We start from the raw sequence: 18,492 nt of genomic DNA on the forward strand, positions 1-18,492 counted from the left end.
TCATTATAAATGACTAATGCTGACATTGTTAAATTTTGCTGTATTAGATTATGTATTATGTAGATTATGTATTAGATTATTTTAATACATAAAATAAGTAAGCTTCTAAAAAATTCTGTAAAAAGGCTGAACTTAGGCCACTGTTAACTGAAGAGAGTTTAATGACACACAGCAGCTCACTTACAGTAAAAAGAGGAGATGTCATTTCACACCCGTCAGTCTAATCTGGGTACAGAGATGATCTCTGCTCTACTGCAGTTAAACTGAGTCTCACATGTTTCCAAACCTCAACAGTGAGATCACAGCTCTGAAACACTGCTTAAGGAATAATTGATGACAGACATGTTTCACTGTTTGTTTTTCTGTAGCTGTTGGTAATCTATGAAAAGATAGATCTAGTTTCTTATGTATTTGTGCAGTCAGTCACACAACAGCTCTTTCCTCTTTTAAACATGTTTCTAGTGATTTTACAGCATTCAAACTGAACTCTAATGTCACTCAGTATTTCTGTCACTCAGTGAGTGAAACCGCAGTGACTCCGCCCACTGTGACATCATGTGCTTCTGTTTACACTCGACTGACAAACAATCCCAAACATTCAGCAGCACTTTGATGTAAATCAAATAAAATATATGCTACTGCTTTTTCTTTATGTGAGCTGGTGACTACCAATAAACTCCAACTTTTCTGTTAACAATGGCAGAATTTCAGATATATAAACAGATATATAGATATAGATCGACAGATCGAGTCTAAAGCAGTTTATTTAAGAAATTCTAGGCTACAAAGGCCTTTCTGTAACGCCACGCCAGCAGAAGGAGCCCTCACCCACCGACTGACTGTTGCTGCTCCCTCTGCTGCTTCACTGGTAACTTCCTGTTTGGTAGCCATTTAAGGAGGCCTAAACCAAACAGGCTTTGTGAAGTATTGTTTTGCTGTGTGGACTCTACTAAGCATTTTCTCTTGTTTCATTGCCTTGTTTTGTTCATGCCATGGTTTTGTTTCTTGTCATTGTTTTGCCTTGTTTTCTTGCCATAGTTGTGTCTAGTTATTTGCCATAGTTTTTGCCTTGTTTCATAGCCTTGTTTATTTGTTACTTTGGACTGCTCTCTTGGTGTTTTGACCCTCTGCCTGATTTCTGGATTTTTGCTTCTGTTTTTGCCCTGGATATTACTGTTTGTTTGGTGATTGACCCTGCCTGTCTGACTATGCTGTGTTCAATAAAAGCTCGCATTTGGATCTATCACGCTTCCCTGAAGTCTCCGTTACAGAATACTTCGCCGCCTCAAAGATCCAGCAGCTTTTGGACACAGATCACCATGAACCTAGCATCACGACTCCTCTGCCTGCGTCAAGGTAATCGGGCTATAGAGGAATATGTGGCAGATTTTTGTGAGTTGTGCGATTTGGTAGACTTTAATGATGTTGCCCTAAAAGGTATTTTCTGCAATGGACTTAAGGACAATTTGTACAATCTCATGCCAGACAATAAATGCTCAGCTACACTACAACAATACATTGACTGTGCACTCCGTTTGGCTGGTTCACCATTTACTGTGGGGATTGCTGATGAGGAACCCTGTTATCTCCCAGTATCGCACAACTTTTCTGTCATGTCTGGAATAGTTAGTATCACGCCAGAACCCTCTCACGCCATGCCTGCCGCTCCAGGGCCAATCCACAAGATGGCCGCCATCCCCAAGCATGTTCACAAGATGGCCACCTTCTCCAAACCTTTTCACAAGTTGGCTACCCCGTCTGAGTCCCTGGCCAAGATGGCTGCCACGCCTGAGCCTCATCAAGTCAAAATCATCTCATCCAAATCTCATCTCGCCTTGTCTGCTCCCAAAGCAAATCAAGTGATGCCTGATCCTCTGGTGTCAAGTCAAATCAGGGCTAGACTTTCTGTGCCAAGTCAAGATACAGCTGTTCTCCATGAACCAAGCCAAAATACAGCTGTTCTTCATGAGCCAAGCCAAGATACAGCTGTTGTTCTCCATGAGTCAAGCCAAGATACAGCTGTTCCCCACGAGTCAAGCCAAGTCACAGTTGTTCCCCACGAGTCAAGTCACGTTACAGCTGTTGTTCCTGAGTCAAGTCACGTTACAGCTGTTGTTCCTGAGTCAAGTCACGTTACAGCTGTTGTTCCTGAGTCAAGTCACGTTACAGCTGGGTTGTCTATGTTATGTCAAACCACAGCTGATTTCCATGAGCCAAGCCAAGCCACGGTTGATCTTCATGAACCAAGTCAAGATGCTGCTGTCATCCATGAGCCAAGCCAAGCCACGGTTGATCTTCATGAGCCAAATCAAGTTGCTGCTGTCGTCCATGAGCCAAGTCAAGCCACAGCTGACCTTCATGAGCCAAGTCAAGCCACAGCTGACCTTCATGAGCCAAGTCAAGCCACAGCTGACCTTCACGAGCCAAGTCAAATCACAGCTGGACTGCACAAACCAGGTCAAGTCACCACTGTTCTCCCTGAGTCAAGTCAAGTCACGGCAGACCTCCAGGAATCAAGTCAAGAAACGGCTGTCCTGCAAGAACCTTCTGTAATGCCACGCCAGCAGAGGGAGCCCTCACCCACTGACTGACTGTTGCTGCTCCCTCTGCTGCTTCACTGGTAACTTCCTGTTTGATGGCCATTTAAGGAGGCCTAAACCAAACAGGCTTCGCGAAGTATTGTTTTGCTGTGCGGACTCTACTAAGCATTTTCTCTTGTTTCATTGCCTTGCCTTGTTTTGTTCATGCCACGGTTTTGTTTCTTGTCATTGTTTTGCCTTGTTTTCTTGCCATAGTTGTGTCTAGTTATTTGCCATAGTTTTTGCCTTGTTTCATAGCCTTGTTTATTTGTTACTTTGGACTGCTCTCTTGGTGTTTTGACCCTCTGCCTGATTTCTGGATTTTTGCTTCTGTTTTTGCCCTGGATATTACTGTTTGTTTGGTGATTGACCCTGCCTGAATATGCTGTGTTCAATAAAAGCTCGCATTTGGATCTATCACGCTTCCCTGGAGTTTCCGTTACACTAACATAAACCATGGAGCATAGAAGACAGTCTGATATCTCAGACATCATAATCTAAATATCTCAGCATTTTTTTTTTATTTTATTATTTTATTTTAATTTTAGGGTCATATAACTGCATTCTATAGGCTTCATCACACAGTGAGTTGTTCTCCTGCATCATGTTCATCACCAATCAACTGTATGAATATATAAGATGACCTATACAGGTTAAATGTGTTAATCATTTTCATAACTAACTTATTAAATTAATGTGTTAATTTGACATCACTAGTTAAATCATGCAACCAACTAACAGATGACTCTTTGTTTCTTTAAAGGTCTTATGGAATTAATATAAAATGTAATACAATTCAAATTAATGTTAGTAACTACTTTGTTTGGTTAACTAGTTAAAACTAGGTTTAATTTATGTTTCTTTAACAGGCTGAAGTAATGTCATTGTTAGCAGCTCATTTGAAGAGAAAAGAGGAAGTGTCATTTCACAAACCTTCAGTTTATTCTGGGTTCAGAGATGATCTCTGCTCTACTGCGGTTAAACTCAACAGTGAGATCACTGCTCTGAAACACGACAACTGCTATAATTAATATGATATTTTAGTTACAAAAGTGTAGAATGACAAATTAACCATTTCAGCATTATAAGAAAGCCTTGACTCTGAAATAGATGCAAAAGATCACTGTAAAACTTCATAAAGACAGAGTTTGTTTGACTAAATGATGATTTCATAATCACTATTATCATAAACATTTGCAGAAATACAACAAAATTTTGTTCACTCATTGTGATTTTATTTTATTTATTTTTTGTGTGTGTGTGTGTAAATGCATCTTTGAAAACAGCAATCATGAGTGTCGTGGTTCAGGTGAGATTCAGAGCAAATATCAGCAGTAACAGTGTGAAGATCAGTCAGAATATGATGCTGATTCAACACTCGTCCATCATGCAGTGATATAGTGTCAGTCAAATAAACACTCAGCCAATCAGATCAGAGGAAGTGAACAAACACAGGAAGAGCTGATAGTATTTAAAGAAAGAGTTGTGAGCATATAATGAAGAGGAAGACTGACAGAAAGAGAAAATGGCTGATAAGTGTCATTTGTGTCTGCTGGGACTGATCATTCTCTCTTCACTTCTCACAGGTAAACAAATCTCTGTTTTCTCTACAAGACATTTAGTTTAATTAGTCTGGGAAAGAGTTCATTTCAACATGATCAGTTTATTCTTGTGTTACATAAAGAACATACTGGATTATTACTGATGCACTAAAACTAGACAGATTCACACTCAAACATCTGATGCTGAATTATTTTCATATTAAGAGTGTGTTTGTGATTTCAACAGCTCTCTGATAAAGAAAAAACATAGTTTATTTTGTTTTGAATCTTGTCATTTTTATGCTGGTATGTTTTTTTTATTTATTTATTTATTTATTTATTTTTTAAAGGTGCAGTGTGTAATATTTAGGAGAATTTATTGGCAGAAATGCAATATAACATACAAAACTATGTTTTCAGAGGTGTGTAAAGACCTTACATTATAAGTCAGGGGCCGCTAGTAATGTTTATGACATTGAAATCGTGATCGCATTTCACTTTCACTTTTCATCATGATGTTTCACTGTAAAATATAAATCTAAATCTAACTGTCAAACAAAAAATCTGACTAAAGTCAGCGAATAAACCTGAGACAATGATCAATGAGTAACAATAATATTCGCAATAACATATTGGTTTACTGAATAATTAAGTAAATATAATTCTTTGACTTACCTTTGTACAGAAACCTCATCGCTTGATTGGCTACTGTCAGGTGTAACAGACGACGACATTTTTGTCCTGTGTCAGATTCCGTAGCTTCTGTATGTGTTTCGAAAGGGCGGGGTGAGCGGGGGACTGAGCCGTTAAAAATTACACACTGTACCTTTAAAATATCAAACATACTTGTGTTTCAGGTACCAGTGGAGTGAATGATGATCATGTGTTCATCAGTTCTGGTGAAAATGTCCGTCTGCCCTGTAATAATCATCTTCATGACTGTAAATCAACTACATGGAACTATGACAACAGACATTCAGCAACAGTTGAACTGATTCGTTTAGGGATAAAGAGGAAAGACATCGAGAGACATGAGAGACTGAGTCTGGGGTCTGACTGCTCTCTGAACATCAACAACATCATAAAAGAAGATTATGGACTTTACAGCTGCCGACAATATGTGAATGGACAACAACAAGGAGCTGATGCACGTGTTTATCTGCATGTTCTTCATGGTAATTTTATGATTATATGATCAATTTAAAAATTGTTAATTTAAACTTCCATGATGATTGAAAAGTGTGTGATTTGTGTTTCAGTCTCTTCATCATCCTCACAGACTGAGATCAGTGCAGGCAGCTCTGTGACTCTCTACTGTCAGTTGTATTCATATTCATATTCATATACATATCCATATACTGGAGTCTCTTGTGATGATTGGATCCGTTCTGAGGGAATTCAGCTGTTCTGGGTGAATCAGGCTGGTGTTAAACTGACAATATCAGACTCCAGATATCAGATATCAGCTCCAGGACACTGTATCATCACTCTGACTACAACACTCCTGAATGAAGATGACAACAGAGAGTGGAGATGTGAAGTTACTCACAGAAATCAAGTCAAGACCTCAGTCACATATACTGTCAAGAGTTCAGGTGAGAAAACAATCTCATTAATCATTTTAAGTTCTCATAATGTCAGTAACACTAAGGACTATTAGTATCATTGAAGCAGAACAAATGAAGGAACAAAAGCTTCTTTCAGTCTGACAGAAGAGAAACTCAAATCAAGTTTAACTGTCCAAGAAGTGCTGCTGTAAATAATGAACAAATTGAAACTTCACAGCAAAACTAACATTTTATATAATGTGATCATCAAAGTTAAAATATAATCTGAACTAACATTCATCCTTTACAGCTCAAGATAAAACAACGGCAGCAGTGATTCCAGTCCACATCACAAAATCAGAAACTACAAAACACACAAAACTAAAGTACATAACTGTCTTTCTCACATCAGTCATTTGCAGTGTGTAATTCTAGAGTTACAGTTAACTAAAAAAAATAATTGTCATTTCTACAGTATGATTAATAAGAGCTAATATTCATCCTTTACAGCTCAAGATAATTCAAACAGCAGATTTTTTACTGTTGTCAGTTTTACTGAATAATCTCTTTTCTGTTGTTATTTAACAAATGCACATAATCACTTAAGTAAAATCGAAAGAGTTGAAATAAAGTGATGAAAATTAAGTGTTATATTATGCATTTTGAGTAAAGGTAAATCTGTTTGTGTTTAATGTTCAAATGTTGTTTCTGGTGTTTTGAGGAGTTTGTGTTGTTGAAGTTTTGTGGTTTTCATTGTGCTGAAGGGTGGAGCTCGTGGTTTGGTTGTAGATGATGACGATGGTGTTTGTTGTTTAATGCAGTGAACATGGAAGTGCTGATGTTAATGCAATGATAAACAGTGTTTTATTTGTTCACTGCATATGATCTGTTAGCTGCAGATTTGAACTGAAGTCAGTATGATTAGCTGGTTTTGTGATTGTAAACTGTATACAAAGAGCATCAGTCTGAAAAAAAAAATATATATATATATTTAATTTTAATTATAACATAACATTGTCAGGTAAAACACACTTATTTAACTTTTTTTTTTTTTTTTTTTCCTTTTTTAACCTTCAGAGCCTTTGTCCAATGTTCAAAGTTTCTCTACTTCTGACATCTTAATTATGGATTGTACAATCTTAAAATGCTGGGTTATTTTTTCCACCCAAACGCTGAGTTGAGTCTGTTGGTTGATATGCTGGGTTGTTGTTTTTTTCCAGTGTTGGGTAGTTTTTGTGTTACAGTCATTAGTGTCTTGGTCAATCTCACTGACCGCCGAAACTATACACCCCTCCCCCTCCCTCCAACGAAACAACCCAACACAGACTTACTTCAGCTGTTGAGTTACGGTCAGAGCACAGGCTTTTTTCATCCTCTACAGGAGAGAGCGGTTCTCATCGCCGCCTGATTGGTGCACTTCTGCAGCGAAATAAAGGTTTGTATACATTTTATTTCATTTATAAACTCTTTACTGTGCTGTAAATTATATTATTGTATGCAACACAACATACAAAAATGAGATTTCAGTCTGTTGAATGAGTTTCACATGATGGAAATGTAATTTTTCTTGCATAATATAAAATAATTGTATTCATTATAACACTGAATGTAATTTATTTTGTTGTTAAAGTATGTTCTCTAATGTCAGTACTGTTTGTTTATGGGCAGGTTATGGAGTCAGTCACAACATCTTTCAACTATGAGTCAAACATGAGGTGACGGCCTGACATTCACAGTTCCCCCGGTGAACAGCAGCCCATCACGACTCAGATTACAGAGAACAGTTGAACACACTTGAATTAAAATGTTTAAATGTTACATTGAATTAAATTATTTTTTTTTTTTCTAAAATTCTCATTAAACAAATTGAATGTATGTAATATTGTAATCTATGCTGTATTCACTCAAATAAATTCAATTTGTCTTATATTTTTGTCCATGGCTGTTATTGTCCTTATTATTAAATGTTCACCTTTTGATTATTGTTGTGGTCTCTAGTAATTTTGTGTTTGATTTTTAATTTCCAGCCCCTGTTAATATTATTTATTTATTTATTTATTTATTTATTTATTATTTTTTTATGGTATTTTTTAAACAGTAGTTAACTAGATAACTACTTAACCAAACCAGCTGAGTCAAAGTAACCCAGCATGTGTTCTGTCTAATATTTACCCAGTGCTGGGTTGCCAAATTACCCAACATTTTTTTAGAGTGTAAAATCATATTTCGTGGTATAAGGCATTTTATTTTACAATAGTGATATATATCTCAATATAGTTTTTTTTTTGTTTTTTGTTTGTTTTGGCAGCAGCTATTTTCATTAAGTGCAAATAACAGGATTTTCTGCTATTTATTGCAAATAAGTAGTTTATTTAGTGTAAATAGCTTTTTCCAAAAAGGCAGATTATTTGCCATTTAGTTTAAATAGACACTCACATTTTCTTTCAGGCAGCAGATATTTACACTAAGTGTGATCATCAATTAGATGTTATTTACACTAAGTGCAAATAGCTATAAATTGTATTATTATATGTTAAAATAGCAGGATTTTCTATTTATTCTACTTATTGCAAATAGTGGCAATATCTGCACCTCAGTATTGTAGTACATTATAAAACAGTATGCAGTAATAACTTATAGAGTGTAAAATTTAATTTTAATTCAGATTATTAAATGGATGCCACTGTATTGGGAAAATAAAGTCTTCCCTACACCTATTCTAACCCTACCCGATACTTTATTTTCAACTTTTTGATTATTTCCTTAATTTTTATTAAAAAAAAAATAATGCTTTTCTGATGTGATATGAAATTTGAAAAGGGAGAAAAAGTTTGCCAAAAGGTGAAATCGAACCCTGGTTGATTGCGTCAAAAGAAGCATCACATACACTTAACACGAGTTCAAAGTTTTTCATTCATCACTTCACACATGAACAACACCTTAATTAAGACATTAACTGAGATGTGTACATCAACATTGTTTTATTATGCATGGTCATGATGTTTTATTTTGTTCACATGAGAAAATGTCTTCACTGTCCACTGTGGATAAATCTTTGCTTATGGTACATGAATCATCAATATTTTTTGCATAAAAATAGCATTATTTTGTGCAGGTAAGACTGCTTTAATTATTAAAGGAATATACAAAAATGCACATTACCTCATGCATGAATACAGGCTAAAACAGTATATAGATTAATGTGAGAACTAATGTTTTTCATTAATTATGATTTATCAAGCATTTTCATATATTCTTCATAGTAGCTGCAGGTAAATGGACAGACTCCAGCACTGGCCAATCACAGAACATAACATGTGAATTTTGTTGACATCCAAATACAGTATCATCATTAACTAAGCATTAGTTTCTCATGACTTCAGCGTGTGTGTGGCCCCTCAACTAAAGTGGGGACTTGGTCCATTGAAATACTGAAAACAGTGTGTTAAAAAACAGTTGATATACAGTTCTAGCCTGTATGCACACATGAGGTGATGTGGATTTTTGTATATTCCTTAAATAATAATTCAAGTAGTCTTACCTGCACAAAATAATGCAACATTAAATAACACAATTTTATGAACAAATTCATAAATTCACAATGATTCATGTACCATAAGCATAGATTTATCCAAAGTGGATGGTAAATACTTTTCTTTTTTTCTTGTGAGCAAAGAAAACATCAGGATCATGCATAATAAATCATAAATCATGATTATGTACTCATATTAGTGTAGTGGACAGTAGGGGTGTAACGATACACCAAAGGCACGATTCGGTTCGGTTCACGGTTTTGGAGCCAAGGTTCGGTTCGGTTTCTGTTTGCTGTGGAGTTAGGGTTGATGTCATATTAACAGCAATGCTAAGGAACAATAGATTCACTTAATAACAAGAACAACTAAACTTTTTCTTTATTAACTTTGCCATCACATTTTTAGTACAGTCAGGATATCTGAGTAAACAACAAAAATTAAATAAATACCTCCAATATAGACTAGTCAGAAAAAAAACAATTCTCTTTAGTGCAGCCATCTTAACTAAGTAAACTAAAATTAAATAAATAACTACAGTGTAGACTAGTGAAAGATAAACAGGCTTGTCCTCTCTAAGGCCATTTGGAATATTCAATTAAGTTTTAAGTTCTTCTTCAAAAACACCATAATGTCCACATTCTCAGGCGAGAGGCTTGATCTCTGTGCTGTAACAATGTCCCCCGCTGTAGAGAACACCCTCTCACTGGGGACAGATGTTGCTGGGACTCCAAGGTAGCACATAGCCAACTTGGCTACATGAGGAAACTGGCTCTCGTTGTCCTTCCACCATGCAAGTGGATTTGACTCCACTGGAAGAGTTGGCACTTGCCTATAACACGCAACCTCTTCTTTCACCATTTGAGATGGAGACTTGGGTGTAGGAGTGCTCGGCTCCACTGGAAATAACTTTCCAAACAGTTCAGAGATTGGTGCCTTTTTTGCTGGAGGATCACCACTGATGAATGCCATATCTAACTGCTCATCTGAGACCTGGGCCTAGCAAGGACAAAGCCACAAAATAGTTTCAAGGTAATACTGCTAATTGCAGTTTATGTCAAACAAATAGAACTACGAAAAACAAACATAGTGATGCTCATTTTTGATTATCTAAGTTTTCATTTAGATAGATAGGTTTCCGTTTAAATTAATGAAAAAAATATACATATACTGTGTTTGTAAAGTGGTTTTTACATGACATATTCACCAGTAAAATACATTGCAGTTTTGTGTGAAACTAAATAGTAATAGTTTTTTAAAATGAAATTAAAAAAAAATAAGTTTGGATTAAAATAATAATAATAATAATAATAATAATAATTATACCTGCTGGGGATGGTACTCCATAATCTTCTCCATCAGGCTGTTAAAGATGTTGCTGCGCATGGTCTCATCCAGAAAGGGCAGAGATTTAAAGCGTGGATCAAGTGCAGTGCTCATATGAAGAAACTGCACAAGTATTGAGTCAGATTCTGGGTATCTGTTGATGATGTCGGACACAATGCCATGTTTGACATCTTTAACAACTGTTGTATCTGTGTCACTCACTTTCATAGATTCCAGGATGGTGTGTTTCAGTGGCATTATCATTGAAACGGTTGGCAGCTGTTCTGTGCTCAACAGAGTTGTAACCATTTTCATGGGTTTAAGAACCTGAATGATGTCCTCAGCTAATTTTACATCTTCATCAGACAGAGTAACAATGTCCTTAATGTTTCTCTTAATGCTCCTGTCTGTAAGTGCAGAGAAAACAGCAGCCTGCTGTTCAAGGTAACGCGCAAGCATGTCATAGCTGGAGTTCCACCTGGTGGAAACATCCTGAATCAGCTTGTGTGGAGGCAGATGGAGCATCTCTTGTTTGTCCTTAAGAACTGCTGCAGCAGTAGTGCTACGATGGAAAAAAGTGACCACCTTTCGTACTCTGCCTAAAAGCCGCGTCATCTGGTTAACGCCCATTCCCTTCTGTGAAGCCAGATTAACTGTATGCGCGAAACAGCGAATATTTGGTGAAAATCCAGCTACTTCAACTGCATTAACAATATTTTTAGCGTTATCTGTTGTCACAGGAATAGTGGCATTTTCTCTTTTGATTTTCCACTCTGCTACAGCTGCCTGTAGTATTTCCGACAGATGATCACTTGTTTGGCTTTCATAGACAGCGCGTGTCTGCAGAACGGGATTTTTAATGACCCAGTTGTCTGTAATGTAATGTGCTGTGATCGTCATGAAAGACTGTGTTGCACGGGAGGTCCATCCGTCGGTAGTTAAAGCAATGAATTTTGCATTGCTCAGGTCCTCCACTAGTTTGGCTCTTACTTCGCTGTAAAGTTGAGGCAGCAGATTCTGACTGAAATGTGGTCGGCTCGGTAATTGGTATCTGGGCTCCAACACACTTAGCAAATGTGTGAATCCGTCGTTCTCAACAACGGAAAACCGCCGCATATCTAACGCCATGAAAACACCTATTGCCTTCGTGATTGTTTGAGCATGGTCGGCATTAGCTTGTAGTTTCATTCTAAAGGCAGTGGGAAAGGTTTCCTGTTTTTGAGGCTTCTTACGTGTGCCACTGATATCAATGTTGGGGTGATGTCTCCGGAGATGCGCTTGCATATTAGAAGTGTTTCCTGTTGTATAAGTAAGTTTCGTGAAACAGTTACAACAGATAGTGTGCGCTTTGTCTACGACAGGAATTCCATTCCTGTACTCCACTGGAAAACCAAAATGTTCCCACACAGGCGACTTAAATATGTCTGGGGGATCTGCAATCTCAATACTATGCGAAGCAGCCATCCTGCGTATACAGTAGTAACCGAGTGTGATCGCTCACTCAAGTCACATGACATGACATGCACTTGGAAAATACTAACTTTAGAATATAATATTTAGAACAAAATTTAGAACAAAAGTTCATCATTACTAATACAATTTAATAAAATGTGATAAAATAAAGATGTGTTTAAATTGGTTAAATTAGTTAGAGACAAGTGACGTCAACCTCAACAATGGGCAGCAGGGGTTGAGAGTACCGCGGTACGCCACGAGAGTTTCGTGATACGTATCGTGGTTGGTGTATCGCGATATTTCGGTTCGGTTTGTAATATTGTTACACCCCTAGTGGACAGCACATTCCAGGGCCCAGTTTATGGCAGGAGCCCTTCCTGACCACAATACTGGACATAGGTTTGCTACATTTTGATTGGATCTTGGTGAACTAACATAAACAGACTGTCCAACGGCATCAGATAAAGATGCCAGGACAACAGCCAGACACCTGGCACAAGCACAAGCACAAGAAGGCCATCTTTGGTGCAAAGCCCAGGAAGGACAGAACTTCCTATTGGTCAAAATGCAGTTCACCCACTTCACCCACCTTGAGACTGTTCCTAAGGGTTTGGCCTGTGACCGACCATAAAAATTCCTCAGGACCTCCAGATGCAGCAGCAGTGGGTGAAACTAAGAGAGATCATGGAGATCCATCCAGATCCATTCATAACTGTTTTCAAACCTTAAAACTGATGCACACTACAACACACACATCTTATACTTATTCAGAGAAATAAGTATTCCTTGTGACAGCAATGTGTAGTGCAACACCTTACACAAACTTAGCTGTTAATGAACAAATGAATGCATGCATGACAGTTCAATCTTCTCCCATCATGTTTGGACTTGATGTGTTCGTAACATTGCCAAATGCATTCTGGCTATGGTTTGGAAAGTGATAAATGCACCTGTAAAACTTTAGTGACACTTTTTTAAGTCTGTATTTGGACTATGCCAATAAATTCCACAGGAGGAAAGAAGGGTGGGCAACCACGTGTCCCCCCACTCTGATGGAACCAGCCAATCACAGCATGGAAATGGAAAAGTGCCAAATTGCAATCTCCTCCTCATCGGAAAGGGATAAAGGTACCCTTCCAAAAGACACTCCTTGTTCTGAGTCTCTGGCATGTCTAAGAGACACAAACAGAACAAACCGCCGTTCTGAGTCTGCGGCCAGTCGAGGAAACACACGTTCTGAGTCTGCCGCCCGCCCCCAAAGGAAAGGACTGTAACAGAACAACAACTTTCTGAGTCTCAGACCCACGAGGGAGAGACAGTAACAGATACACAGTTCTGAGCCTGCCACTTGTCAGGGTAAGACAATAGCAGAAACACCTCCGTTCTGAGTCTCCGGCCTGCAAAGGTGAGACAACAACAGATACCAAGTCCAAGTCTCCAGCTTTTGAGGCAGCAACAGATACGACGTTCTGAGCCTCCAGCCTGCGAGGAAAGAGATAGTCTACATTCAGATTCTTTGTCCAGCAAGACAACAACCGATGCAGTGTCCTGAGTCTCCATACTAGAGAGACAAACAGATTGACCAAGTTCTGAGTCTCTAGCCTGGAGAGGCAGAAGACACACAGACATTTGCAACAAGGTTAAGCTCCGGTGAGCAAACCTTCACTTTAGGTAATTTTGCTTGCGTGTTCCAAGCTAAGGACCTTCAGCACCTACTCCAGGGCCACATCTGCGTGTTCCAGATCTTAGGACCCTTGGTTCTCCAGGAGATCAGCATCCTACAGTGCTTCACCTTCAAGGCTGTTGAAACGGATTCCTGCTCCTTTCACCACTGTACTGCCACCAGCGCAACCAGTGGAAGAAGTCGCCGCCACCGGACTGCTCATCAACCACAGAGAATGTAAATATCACTTCCAAACCTCTTCCAGAGACCTTGGCATTGTTGTATATTTTCAGTATATGATTTTCTAATTTACATTAGATATTATATAGCTGATTGCAGTTGATAACAAATCTTACACATATTTGTTTGATGCATAGTAAGGTTATTCACCTTATTTGTTTCAGAGTAGCAACAGTTTATCTTTCCAGATAACGTAGCTCTGATATAGCAACTCCCAACGTAATCACTTGCTTCTTATGCATCTTATGCACTTTATTCCTTCTTCATTCATGGTATTCATTTAGTTGTTGATTACTCTTGTCTATCTTTTGTTACTAAAATTTATTTTATTACAACTTCTTCCTTGTGTTGATAATACAGAAGAGGTTCTACAAGTTAGAGATCCCACCAATCTTTCTTATGTGATGTACTCATAACCACACATTAATTGACACGTGATCCAAGAATAACGTCAGCGGTGACATGAGTACCCATCACTATTTCCCTATTTCACCTCCCTAGGTTGGCGTAAGTTAAATTCACTACCTTAACTGGCATCCCTAGGTTGGCGAAAGCAAAATTTATTACATTATTAATGTCTTCTAGTATTGGGCAGCCATGACCTAATGGTTAGGGAGTCGGGCTCGTAACCGAAAGTTGGATAAATTAAATGAAGGTGGACTTTACTTCTGAATAAGCAATTACTGTGAACTAAAAATATATTCCAATGTAATTTCAATGTACTTCAATGTCATATATCTCTGACAATGAAGTTGAAATGTATATTTAAAATTGTATTAAAAAATCTCTGAATTACATAGTTACTCTCAACACAAACACAAGATGGAAAACCCTCTACATTTATTGAAAAAACAATCTCTAAAACAAATACACATGCTTTTTGCTGATGCACAATAAAAACCATCACTATGGGCTTGTTAAGTGATGACGTAATGTGTCCATTGAACGCACCAACGAACGCTGTTTCCAGGTCCAAACCCAAACTCATTTGACTTGAGAATATGATCTCAGCAGCCATTTATGAGCACTGTTTATTCATATTAAACCTAAGCTAAACATTTTCACATTTACGGTGTACACTACAGTCTCCTTGCTCACAGCATCACAAACACAAATAATATTTTTATTTATTTATTTATTTATTTATTTTTGTATTTTCATTGGCTATCTGGGATTAATTTTGGGATTATAATTTTTTGGTAGTATTATATCACATTGTGAGTTTATAATTAGTACCGTTTGTTGTTTTCTCATGTCATCTGATACAGCATTTGGACCCGGAAGTCACGGAAGAGGTGACGCTTGACGTCAGACTTAACAAGCGGATACACAGTTACAACACTTTAACTCAATTAGTAGGAGTCTGGAGAACAATCCAAAATCACTTACATACATGCATACAAAAGTACCTCATCTCACCATCATAAATATTCTGTATGATTTATAAGTCTGTTTCCTCATGGGAATTAAAATTTACTGGTATTACTACCCTTGTGGAGTCATTTGGTCTCCATAATGTATACAGTAGTCAACATTTGAAGTGGATTAAAAATGTTCAGCAAAGTTGACAAGACCGGGTACTATTTTAATTTTAGGACAACTTTGATGAAAGCTTTTGATTCACTTCAAATGTTGTTCAAATGCAGACACACACTTAATCAAAAAATAGAAAATCAAAAAAAATATCCATGTACAACAACAAATGAGACTTTATTTTAAAAAATTACCAAACTGTATTGCACCCCCGGTTTCACAGAGAAGGCTTAAGCCTAGTCCCAGACTAAAATGTAAATGTTTAAGAGGTTTCAACTGAAAGAAACTTGTACATACTGATCTTTTAAAAATATCAGTGCCTTCGTTTTGTTACAAGATGCACCCAGTAATGTTTTTTCTAAGGCATGTTAATGAAAAATATTTAAATGTCCTTACTGAACTATGGCCTAATCCTGGTGTGAAGTTGTTTGTTTAATATTCATTGTTTTCTATTTTTGCATGTTTCTGTCAAGGACTTTTATTTTGGTGTTGCGTCCTCTGAGAAGGAGGGTCTTGTAATGTGACGGAGGAGAGTAGAGTAGAGTGTGGCGGCTCAGAGACTGCTGTTGTTCACTTCCCCACTTCTAGGACTTTGCTCAATAAAAATGAGTAGTCGTCTGTATTTTCAAGTCCATCCATTAATTAATTAAAAAAAAAAAAGAACTCCAGATGAACTTGTTGGGAAGTGCTGTCTGTCAATGTCCCAGAAGCTCTTCATCAGCAGTAAACTTCAAATGTCATGAATGTCAGAACAGCATCTCTCCACAGTATGTGTGAATGGAAATATTCAAAGAGGCAGGGAAGAAAAAACGAAAACAAAAACAATTGTTATAAAACATTATAAATGGTTCAGTTGAGTGAAAGCAATAGACATTTACAGTCCAAAGTTATATTAATGTTAATAAATCAAGCAGTAAGAGGGTAGAGGGGTAGAATCATTAAAAAAAATGCAATTTCTGCTCTGATGAAGCAGTTTATTCTGCAAGGTGTATGTAAACTTGTGAGCACATCTGAATCACCTAAGAGGTGAATTAACTCAATCATCAAGGCAACATCGTAGTAGTGCTGGAGATGTTCCTTCACATTTCCCACAAACACCAGAATTCCTGACCACACCATCTTCACTGACACTAGACTTTAAAAATAGACAACATTTTTACAAACATTTTTATTATTATTATTATTATTATTATTATTATTTCTACTTTACATGGATTAAAACCTAACTATCAATTACCCAAATACATCCCAAATTCCATGAAAATTAAGAAAGGTACCTTAATTTTTTTCTCATCTTGCCGTGTAAGCTTCTCTCACACATTTTCATGAAGAATGTTCCTGCATTTACCATGGCTCGCACAACAAAGTTAAAGCCCCCTTCCTTGGGTTTGTTATCTGTAAAATATATGATGATTAGCGGTGGATCTGTAAATGCACAGGTGGGAATATATTACTCACAAATGGAAAAGATTCAACTCATTTAAAATCCATAGGTTTAGTGACTTAATTGCACTTTTAGCTGGTAATGTGTGATCAGGGTGAGCTGACTGGACAACAATTCATTACAAAACTAACATCACCTCTTCAGTACTGGTCTGTGTTTCCACACTGTATCTCCAGTAACAAATCTTTACTGATCCTGCAAAATATATGAATAACTCCAGATAACTATAAAAATATTACATATTACAAACAACTCTTCATATACAAAAAGAAAAAAAAAAAATATGTGAACAGAAAGTGACTCAGAGAGAGAGAGAGAGAGAGGGAGTGAGATCAGGAAAGGTCTGCGAGGTGGGATTCAAACTCAGGAGACTCGAGGCGCAACTGCACCATGTGTCGGCGCACTGTCCACAACTACACGGTGTGAAACCACCTAATGCATTATTAGTTAATTACTAGATCAAATATATGTAATGCATAAAAATACTTAAAAATCCTACACGTGTCATACAGGCCATAATAGACTCTACTATTTCATAAATCAGAATAACCTAGTTTGACTAATGTAGGAGTAATTATAATAATTAATAATGTCATTAATTCAGGACAATCTGAAGGTTTATGGTTTCAGTCTCATATAAAGAAAACATGAATTATACAGTAACACGTCTCTTCACATCAACTGCACTGAAACACTGATGATGAAACACAAACTGTGTGTCATGTAATGATCAAGTGTGTAAATATGATGTTGTTGTCCTACAGTATTATGATCTGAATGTTCATCTTCTGCAGCTCCAGTCACTTCAACACTGATTCCAGTCAGCAGATCAAACTCTGAGACGACTGGATTAATATTCAGAGGTACGACACGTCTTTGCACTGTTTGTTGTTTTATAGCTTTGATTTCCTTTATATTTTCACAGATTGAGTCTGTTTTTTTCTCTTGATTGTGTCTCTCATCTTTCCTGCAGTGATTGTGATTATTGTTGAGTTTGCAGTGTTTGCTGCTCCTACTGTGATTCTTCTTCAGATCATCTGTGCAAGAAGAGCTGGTGAGTTTTTGAGATGATTCACATTGATCTGGAACAAAGTCTTTAGTCATGAGAGATCAGTAAATGCTTTTGTTGAATTATTTTGCAGGGAGGAAGAACTTACAGCACTGAGAGGAAATAGTGAATAAAATACTCTCTACTAATAAAACACCAAATTACAGCAAAAATGTATCTTCATCTCAGTGATGTTATAAATATTTGCTGCAGCTTTCAAGGATATTTGTTTATACATGTAATATCTGTCCATTTTCTAAACTTGATTCATCTGATCGTTACATTAAACGTTTTAAGACTTTTTCCATGTTGTAATAGTTGATTTTAACTGTGTCACACCCCTGTGGACTGGTTAGTTTGGTTTCTCCCTCTTGTGCCGATATTTGGTCGTTCCTTTTTCCTGTCCTCATTTAGTCATCATTAGTTTACCTTGTATCACCTGTGCCTTAATTTAGTTCATTGTTACCACCTGTCTTTATAAATTCTGTTCAGTGTTTGGTGTCTCGTCTATGTTAACGTCAATGTATGTGTGTTTTTACCTTCCTACTGTGGATTTATCTGTTTTGGATTTACCTGTGGAATATAA

General features: G+C 37.2%; 1 protein-coding gene across 1 annotated transcript; it reads left to right on the forward strand.

Moving 5' to 3' along the window:
- Window positions 1–3,855: 3,855 nt before the first annotated feature.
- On the forward strand, window positions 3,856–18,065 carry LOC127162290 (uncharacterized). Its single transcript, XM_051105065.1, has 6 exons — window positions 3,856–4,165; window positions 4,978–5,295; window positions 5,380–5,715; window positions 17,653–17,721; window positions 17,832–17,912; window positions 18,001–18,065. The coding sequence occupies exons 1-6, from the start codon at window positions 4,105–4,107 to the stop codon at window positions 18,021–18,023; spliced, it is 888 nt and encodes a 295-aa protein (XP_050961022.1). The 5' UTR covers window positions 3,856–4,104; the 3' UTR covers window positions 18,024–18,065.
- Window positions 18,066–18,492: the final 427 nt, after the last annotated feature.

Source organism: Labeo rohita, unplaced genomic scaffold (assembly GCF_022985175.1).
Source record: "Labeo rohita strain BAU-BD-2019 unplaced genomic scaffold, IGBB_LRoh.1.0 scaffold_879, whole genome shotgun sequence".
Taxonomy (NCBI): Eukaryota; Metazoa; Chordata; class Actinopteri; order Cypriniformes; family Cyprinidae; genus Labeo; species Labeo rohita.